The 9966-nt window shown below is 37.9% G+C and overlaps 1 protein-coding gene across 4 annotated transcripts; it reads right to left on the reverse strand.

Annotated features, from left to right (window-relative positions):
* Positions 1 to 1785: 1785 nt before the first annotated feature.
* Positions 1786 to 9637, reverse strand: LOC103712250 (putative glycerol-3-phosphate transporter 1). 4 transcript variants are annotated; one of them, XM_008798730.4, is made up of 3 exons: positions 9525 to 9637; positions 6817 to 7901; positions 1786 to 2972 (listed from the first exon to the last, which is right to left on the reverse strand). In XM_008798730.4, exons 2-3 carry the CDS (start codon positions 7796 to 7798, stop codon positions 2401 to 2403), a joined length of 1554 nt encoding a protein of 517 aa, XP_008796952.2. In that variant the 5' UTR covers positions 7799 to 7901; positions 9525 to 9637; the 3' UTR covers positions 1786 to 2400. The 4 variants fall into 4 exon arrangements, with proteins under 4 accessions (XP_008796952.2, XP_008796951.2, XP_017699557.2 ...); XM_008798729.4 differs by lacking the exon at positions 9525 to 9637 and adding an exon at positions 9324 to 9473; XM_017844068.3 differs by lacking the exon at positions 9525 to 9637 and adding an exon at positions 9086 to 9308.
* Between the last annotated feature and the right edge of the window lie 329 nt (positions 9638 to 9966).

Raw genomic sequence — 9966 nt, forward strand, 5'->3', positions numbered from 1 at the left:
AAACTAAAGAAGAATACAAATAAAATCTTTATCAGCCATCATACATGTTTCTAGAATCATTTGTTTATATACATATATGTATGTAGTTTGTATCTATATATACTTATATATGTATATATATGTATGTAAAAGTGGTGTAAAATACAACTTTTTTGACAGTTTAATGCTGCAAAATTTTGATAGTATGGATACGGGATAATGCTGCAAAGTTCTTTAATTCTATATCCCCTCAAATAAAACTTATTGTACTTGTGTCCACCTTCACAACTGAGTCGCATCAATTACAACATGCTAGAAAATCTTTTAACTATAAATTAGTGGTTTGTGGCGAAAATAGTATATAAATTTTAAAGTATAACACCACCTGGATTCCACACTAATAAGCAATGTTTGCAAATGCTTTATGAATCACATACGCATGGACACAGAACCACACCCATAGGTTTCATGCCTGATGCACTAGACCCTGCAGCAAACCACCGGAGCAATATTTCAGGATTCAAAGTTCAAACGCCAGGCTGCTTCAAAGCGTGGAGCACCCACAAACTCCTATCAGTTGTTCATTGATGATTTTTAACTCCAAATAATCCATCTTGAATTAGGATCTAGTTCAAATGGTGCATCCAGATATAGTCTCATCCGTACTAGATTGACTATGGATCAACAAGTTTTTGGCATAGAAAATGACAAATTTTAAATAGGCCGACTAAAAATGAATATAGTTAGGCTTCAGGCCTGGATGATGGCAAATTTCACTATAGGGTAACCGAGTTCTAGTCGGACTGGTAGGATGTGTTCAAGCTTCACTTGTTCGTCATGAAATGATTTTGAACAAGGTTTCTTATTGAGCCAAATCCAACTCTGTTCATTCCTTTAAAAGAAATGTTCATTCTGCAAACCTAGAACGTTCAATCTAGATTATAGGTTGAGCTTTAAAAAATACTCAAAATCGAGATGTTCTTGGCCAGAACAAGTTAGAGCCTATCATGGGACAAACTGGGACAAATAGTTCGCTGTCCCATAAATTAGATACACACATAAGCTACAGGACACTTGTCAAAACATAAGTGACTATATAAAATTAGTGGGGGTCATTGCAGGTTTTTTTTTTTCTCCCACCTGAGAGATAGGATCGGAGAAAGATAGCCCAAATCAGGTGAGAGTAAGTTTTGAACCTAGATCACTAGTACACAATGTTCAGTGTCTTTATAAACTATTCCAATTGATATCCCTGTAATCAATAGCATGTTATAACAATATTATTAAAGTTACAAAACTTTTCTACCTCATTGGTCATGGACTTTTATAATATTCTGGTGGTCCACTAATTAACTTTTTCTAAGATATATTTAATTTTTATTTATCATTTATGCAAATAACTATATAATGATAACAAATAACAGTTTATACCTATAACACAACAGCATTTTCAAATATATTGGATCAATCACTCCACCACTTTGAATTTTGACTAGAACATGAAAGAGTGCTTTCTATAGGACTTCCATCACTGGACCACCTTCCACTTTGATCGATCTCTATTTGCTAACAAAACTACTTTATAGATAGAGAGATGATAGGTAGATTTATTTTCATTGCACTTGCCATGATTCCTAGGAACCATCCAATTGCCCTGCAGCTATCTAATATTAATTTAGGTCATTTCGACTTTTGTAAATCAAGCATAACATAAACTCTATAATCAAAGTTTCTTAAACATATGTTGTTCGATAATGCATGTTAGACACCATCATAACCCACATAAAAGACAGTGCTAGCAACGAATGGAGACGAACTTCTCATCATAAAAAGCTGTGGATGAACATGTAAACCTTCAATGATGTACAAACGGTGCCAGTAGTTCACCAGAATGGGCGTTGTCTGCCCTTGTTCCTAGCCAAACAGCATATAAAGTTTATAACACTCGTACAGAGTATACACAACAATGGAACCCCAGCTCCATTCCTCGACTTTCCTAACAATGGCAGGAAACTGGAATGGATTCAGTGGAGCTCCAATGGCAAATATCATAGTGTTTTTTCCAACTCCACTCTATACAAACAATGTTGGAAGCTCAGCTTCCTTCCTAGCAAACATAAAAAGCTTGAGACCTCCCCATTTCCTCCCCAAGGAATAGGTGACATAAGATGAATACACCAGCTCCAAGTACCTCCTGCAACCTGGAAAAGAGCCAACTGATGTTACCACCAGACATGGATGGAGTTTATTTCCACTCAAAGCAATCAAGAGATGTTGTTGAATGACCGAAGCTTCTCAAGCCATTGCAACTCTTAGCACAGTACACCATACAACAGATAGTTCACAATTCAGAAAATAAGCTGAGAAGTATGCTGCTTCCATTGCAACAGTTCCAATCTCCACATTATGATGCATCATTGATCATACTTCCAATCCCACACTTGAGGAATGCAAGACATTACTTGCTGCCTGTGACCTTGCGGCCGCCCTTATCTTGGCAGCCACCTCGGCCACCACAAGTCTGGTCAAGAGGAGCCCAGCAACAAGTGCTGCCATCACCAGCATTGTGAACACCCCATTCCAGCTCTTGGCTGAGATGTACCCCGTGAGCAGCGGCCCGATCGCTGCTCCTACAGACCCTGTGCCATCGATGATAGCTGTCACAGTTGCCAATGCCCGAGAATTCCCATTCAGAGAGCTGTGCGTGCCAAGATCTGCTGAAACTGCTGTTGTTATTAGAGCGTAAGGACCGTTCACAAACATACCAGAGATGAACATGAGAGTGATGTTCCAAAAGAGCGAAACACTCCCATATATGCGGTAGAATAAGAGGGCAGGTATTGCAGAGTACATGAAGCTTGCAGCCGTGATTGCACGGGCATCAAGGCGATCAGAAATGTGGCCAGCAAGGATACCGCCAACCACGCCTCCAACATCAAAAAGTGTCGATAGAGTTCCAGCTGTTGTGTCGGATAAATATTTTCCATCTATAGCTGCAGGTTGGAGAAGGTACCATGGTATTAAAATGCAAGTTTTACTGATAACTAAGCTAAAGAGGAAGCAACAGAGTGCCAGAAAGTGGATTAAAGCCGCCTCATATGTAGCACCAATAAATACTGATCTTGAGCATCTTTGACTGCAGGTTGGATGGCCTTTTCAAATGCATGAAGTTTTATTCTACTAAACAGAAGATAGCAAAGCAACAACCATCTGCTACAAGATGCATCCATGAACTAGAAATACTGTAGATACTTCAGCGTCAGCAAATATTAGACATTGGAATTAAACACCTTTTAGTGCATTTGTTACTATAAAGGCAAACCATATAAGAGTAGCTAGACTCAGAGAGCATAGATCTGGCATGACATATGAAGGGAACCTTGTTGAAAATGGCCAAACAACTTATATGGTTTATCTAATATTAACTACCGCAGACGTGCATTTCAGCACCATGTCACATGTCATGTCAAAGTGGAAGTAAATTGAGTAAAAATTATGCATTTCAATGATGAGATTGGTTAATAATGACATTACTCTGTCATTTGCAAGGGAAAAGAAATGAGTCTGACTCATTGGTGGGTGAGTGATGACAAATTTTTATAGATAGGTTTAAAATCCTCTTTTCCATCTGCTGCAATTAAGGGTGTAAATGAGCTGGAACTCAAACAAGCTAGGCCAGGCTCAAGCTTGAATTGATCATCTTTCAAGCCAGCTCAACCTCTGTTCAAAGGCTCATCACAAGCTAGCTATCCCATCTGTCATACTTGTGGCCTTGATTTGAACTTGTGACCCTCCAGCAAACCCAAGCTCTAATATCATGCTAACCAAACAATAGACACTAAAAGCTTAAGCTGATGGGGAAGGGTGAATAATGTATATCATGCATAACAACTACAAGTAATGATGAGAAAAATCTCAATGTTTCTTAAAGTCTCTCAAGAGGAAATTCATCAGTTCTGTCTCTTAGATGCTATTATGCAATAAATCCCTGGATGGATATTAACACAGCCAAAGATCCCTTTGGGGGCACCTTTTAGGTGTTCTCTCAGGTTATATCTCTTGGGACTTGAAAAAGATGGTGAAGAATGCAGAAGGAGAATTCCTTTCAATTGTAAGAGGGAATTATGCTGTAGTAGAATATTTTAGCAACTTGGAATTAAAGCCTGAAGATGGGTTGTAGCTGCCTTAACTTTTGGATTGCAAGTTTTGCCATTCATTGACAGTATGAAATATGTTGAAGGCTAAATTTAGAATATTTGACATCAAATGTTACTATTGGCGATGACAGCTAAAATAAGAACATATCAGCTCAAGGTGAAGCTCAAAGGTAAAGATCACTTTACAGCAGTTAGAGTAATCCTCAGTATGTCTGCTCGCATGAGAAATTTCACCAATACTGTTAATTAAAAATATTGAAGACAATAGTAGAAAATTAACAAACCTTAAGCTTTTCTCATCTCTGTTTACAAGAATACAATTTCAACATCTAGAATTCTATTATTTAATGCGAAGTCTGACAGAAGAGGATTTTAAGAGGGATCATAGGAAACCAGCAAGCTATTGCAAAAAATCAAATTTTTGTAGTGACGACAATAGGATGACGTATTGGATGAAATCTAAAACAAGCTTTATGTGGAAATGGCTTCTCATGATGCCAAAAAAAAAAAAAAATCTTATTCAAGGAAAAACTTTTGTTTATGCATGATCACCATAAAAAAAGAAAATTGGTGTGGTATAAGCAGAAGCTATGAACTCCAGCAGAACATTCAGAATTGAAAATTATAAGTTCTTTTGGATTGGATTAATGAGTAAAAAAGTCGACTATGGTCTGTTTAGGAGTGAAGATAACAGAGAGATCTTGGAGGAGGCCTAAAAAAAATACAAGACAAGGTCTTTTCTATGCCCTTTATTTAATAATGAAAAGGAGTTCAGATAGGGCTTGATGACAGAAGAAAAGAAAATTCTAAGGAATCATTTAGTTTCTATACTTGCAATAGAATTTTTTGTCATCTCTCTTGGTGTATCTCCTAGTACAAGTCTTTTAGCAGCAAGAGAGAGTGAAAGGAAAAGTAGATTGGGGAGCGGGGTGAAGGATGATGGAGGAAGGAGAATAAAAAGGAGGATCTTCCCTGGTTTGAGGGGAAAAAGCACAAGAAGAAATAGTTATAAGAAGGAAAGAGAAGAAATTGCAAAACAGAAAGTGATGGTTGTGCCATAAGTTTGTTAAAAACTCTTTCCACAAGTTTTGTCAGTCAGAAGATACTCTTTCATGGATTCTCCTTCTCAGTTTTATTTGAGACATCTATGGGCATTCTCCTACACCAGCTGTTGGATACTTGTGCTAGTGAAGAAGAAATGGTAACTCCTTGGGATCTCCACAAAGAAAAGAGTAAATTTTTCCTTACAATAAGGAGTTTCATACTCTTTATAATGGAACTCACAACATCTGCAAATAGTGAGCACAATCTGGGTGTGGTAAAACATAGTAAAAATCTAGTTTTTCGAGAATTGTTTTCACTTTTAGTTGCATTCTTATTATGTTGGACCCTTTTGGACAAAACTCTTTACAGTAAGTATAAAAGCATAAGTCAAATTAGACAGCAAAGGCAGTGAGATTTGGGTTTGACAATATTTAGCAACAATGTTGCGTGGAAAAAGGTCAGCAATTGCAAAGACAGTCCAAGAAGAGAAGCATATCCCTAGTTCAGTCAGCATGTTCAATTCAAAGTATTGCAAGCATATGGCAATTAGTTAATTCATCCAATGTGTTGACGAAGACAGAGAGATCTTAATAGAAAAGGGAAAGCAAAAAAAAACACAGGACACTAGTAAATTTCATGGTGAAAGAATAGTTATTATTTCACAATCATTGCAAGGGGTGGGAGGTTTGACCTTCTTCTAAGAAGCCATGGGGAAGCACAAAAGACAAGATGGAAGATGAAGGTAGTCCACATGGAAAATAATGGGCTCTAATGCAACACCAAAGGCCAAATATGTCCTTGGGAGCAAACCAGGGGGTTCTGATTGACAGTTTGGGCATGAAAACAAGAAGATTAAGGGTTTGTTTAGAGAGCATCAATGGGAAAAAATGTTTCTTGTGGTCCTAAAGGGTGAGTGTTGTGGAAAAGAGAGAGAGAGCTACCAAACCAAACATAGGCCAAAGTAATATATATTGCTGTTCTTTTGTCCATCATAATGGACTAGAAAGAAAATCCAAGTAGAAAAATCCTTGCATGAGAGCAATAAAAGGAAATGATGGCTTACCAGGATTCTCTTGATTCTTATATGAAGTAGTTAGAAGACATGTAAGTCTCCTCTCTTGCATCCCTTATGTGTGCCCTTTCGCATGGAAGAAGAGTAAAAGGGTGACAAAATGAGACAGAAGGAAAATAAAAATCAGGAAGAGAGTGAGAGACAGCAAAACTCTTTTTCTTTGAGAGGGAGTTCTTGGAACAGATTTTGAAGACCTACAGAAAAATAGTGATAACAAGAGGGAGAATGGTGCCACAATCAACTGGTTATCTTAAGGAGGTTTTCGTCAAGTTGTCTTTCATGTGTTAAGCACTAATGTCACTTACTTAATGGTAGCTCTCTAAATGTTTATAATCAAAGTTCTTTTAAATTCTTGACTTCTTCTAGATGTTGAATATAATGCTGTCTCAACAAATTCCTAGGGAGAAGGTTATAATTATCTGAAAGAGAACAAAGACAACGCATTCACACATACCGTAACATTAACAAAGACAACACATTCACACGTACCATAACATTAATTTAATGGCCATTTTTGCAGTTTATCAAAGTGATAAGCTTTTAATACTTGACAACAAAATTTACCTGTGTCGCTGATGTAGAAAGGCAACCAGTAGAGGAAGGTATAGGCCACCAATTTGGAGAAGAAAAGACAGAGAGCAAATGGTGCGACACCGGGGATTCTCCACGCCTCGAAGAATCCCACAGCCTTTTCTCTGACCACTGTTTCTTCCCCCAGTAGAGGCTCTCTAGAATCACTCTGCTCATGAGACTTTAGCAGATCATCATCTTTGTCAATCCCCAGAGCTTCTGGACTAACTGGCAAGAACAAAAACACTATCAACCCAACAACGCCAATAAGAAGACCAGGAACAGCAAAGGACCAGCCCCACCCATACTTCAGCAAAACAGATGCAATCAGTGAGCCAGATATATTCCCAACCGAAGTGTGCGCATTCCAAATCCCCATAATCAGCCCCCTTTTCCTCTTCCCAAACCAATTTCCGACGACTGCCACGACCGATGGCCAGCCTGTTGACTGAAACATGCCAGCCACCATCTGAATCACCAAGTAATAGTAAAAACTGTGAATATTTAGCCAGTAACCAGCACCAAAGAGGGAAGTAAATACACCTGTCCCCAACATTCCCACTGTCAGAAGGATTCTTAGATCGAAACGGTCACCCAGATGCCCGGCAAAATACATGCCAAAGGCGTACACTGAGAGAAAAGCCACATCAATCACTCCAAGCATGGCAGTGCCATCTTTACCATCAAATGGTGCCCAACCACTCTCAAGACCTGAATGCCTTTGCTCATCCTCGAGTGCTCTCAGTAAAAAAGGCCTCGGCCATGGAGAGAAGCCCAATTGCGATGTTTTGGGATCAAGCACACTTTTAACAATGCTTGTGGTTTTTCTAGTAGCATGATAACTAGCATAAGCAAAAAATGTTAAGATCAACACGACAGTCTGGTATGTTCTGATGTTTAGGCGAGTGTTCCTCGTATACTCTACGAAGCAGAGACCTAGAGGTTTGCTGCTTTGTACTTCACTTAGCGGAGCCATGAGTAATCTGCTCAAACTTTTAACTCCAAAAGATGACGGAGATGTCTTGTACTTTGAGAAGAAGGGAAGACTAAACACTCTGCTACACAAAGAGGTCTGTCATCTGGGAGCGACAAAATGAAACAGAAATCAGAAAGTGAAGTCAATAAATTCAATGCGCTAACAAGTTTCGCATGACTCTGTTTCAAAGACTTGTAATTCCTGCTGTCATAGCTAATTAGACTCACACACGGTCGCCATTAGAAAAGTATTCTACAAAAAGATTAAAAGAATAGGCTAATCAATTTTACAGGTTCTAAACATTGTCAAATATGCATTCAAATGGAATGTGATATAAAAATGTCAAAATTTCAATCACATCACAACAGAATGTCTCAGTCTTGAACCCCTGAATTAGATGGATGATAAAATCTTCTCTTATGAAAAGGATATGACCCAATAGAGCAGCTCAAATGCAAAATGTGCAGAATAAGTTGAACACATCCAAGTAGGAACTAGCAGAAGTTGCCTCCACTTAATAATCATATTAAGTTATATAGCAATGTATACAGACACCCAATGATGTATATCAACTCTAACTTATCTCTAGCTGCTGAATATTTTACATCAGTGTAGTTCCAAAACATGCAAAAATGAACTAAACCTAATCTACAAGATCTATTTAAATTCCATTTTCCCATTCCCTGTTTACAAGTGCCAATCAATTGAAGCACTAGTTGTATCAAAAATTGAAGCACTCATTAACTAGCAAGCAGCAAGCAATCCCAAATTTGTCTAACTTCAAAAAGTTCATGGCATTGAACTAAAGTGAACTAACGCAACTGGTTCCTTTTTTTCATTTTTCTCTGAAGTGCTGTATCTCAAGCTGCATATCACTTCATTCTTCAAAAAATAACAGCATCCATCAATTTGATTACTTTTGATAGATTCAGAACTTGACTCATGTCACAAATGGTGAAAACAAAATAATGAATTTATCGATGATGAACAATTTCTTCCATTGAGGTTTCTAACCTCCTAGATCGATGTCTAAGACAGAATGAAAGCCAAAGAATTTTTGATTTTTCAAAAGAAAAGACCCACCTTCATCAGCAATGAATATAGCAATACTAAAAGACCAAAAGAAAGGAGGAAAAAATCTGATATTTGTATGCAGTATTAATGCTCAATCTACAGAAAAAGCTACCATTCTGATAGACTTTTCGTAAAATATCAACTAAAATTGTTTCTTTTGGTTCAAGTACCATAATACCAAACACAAAGAGGGAAGCAATGGATTCATCAAACCTGTAACAACGAATACGAAAGGAAGCTCTACTAACAATTTCTGAAGCAATAGATTCATCAAACCTGTAACAACGAATACCAAAGGAAGCTCTACTAACAATTTCTGATCACAAGTAAATAAACCATTCTACTGAAATGGCTTCAAGAAGGAATTCACAATAAAACCTTTCACCTAAAACCGGAATCCAATGGATATAGCTCCCAACAATTCAAAACAGATGAATTAATAAAATCTTACGTCGGCTTCCCAATTGTCTCCATCAAAGCATTTAAGAAGGACCCATAAAACCAGCCTTAAAATTATCGTAGACAATATAACCGAACATGAGTTGAGTGCAGGGAGGGGAGACGAAGGCAGAAGCAAAGAAGAAAGAAGGCAAAAAAACAAACAAATAAATAAATAAATAGGTGCACTAAATGCAAGTACACATGTCAGAACCTGATAGGAGGAGATTGCTGGATTTCAGACCCTTCTGTCTCTCCCTTTGCCTTTATTTTCCCAGTTGCAGAGTTTCCGAAAATTCTGAAGCAGAGAGATTGAGAGTTGGACATGGTATGGATCTTGTTGTGGTCGCACGTTGAGCCGCGGCAGTTCCACGGGTGGAATTCCATGAATGCCCTTCTTTTCTTTGGACCTTCAATCTAAACGTAATTACAGTATTGCCATGCCTGCAGCCTGGCTTGGCTGGTGCAGTTATAATTACATGGGTGGATGTGATTGTGACTAGGAGGAAATGGATGGTGGATAAGATGGTAAAATTAAGATATTTATGATGGAGGATATGTGTATTTTAGAGTGGCAAGAAATAATGTGGTTGCTTGAGTCAAAGCATAAGGACTTAAATGGTTGCCACCTATGGAAGCAATGTTATGGTCAAAAG

This window comes from Phoenix dactylifera, chromosome 17, assembly GCF_009389715.1.
Source record: "Phoenix dactylifera cultivar Barhee BC4 chromosome 17, palm_55x_up_171113_PBpolish2nd_filt_p, whole genome shotgun sequence".
NCBI classification, from domain to species: Eukaryota; Viridiplantae; Streptophyta; class Magnoliopsida; order Arecales; family Arecaceae; genus Phoenix; species Phoenix dactylifera.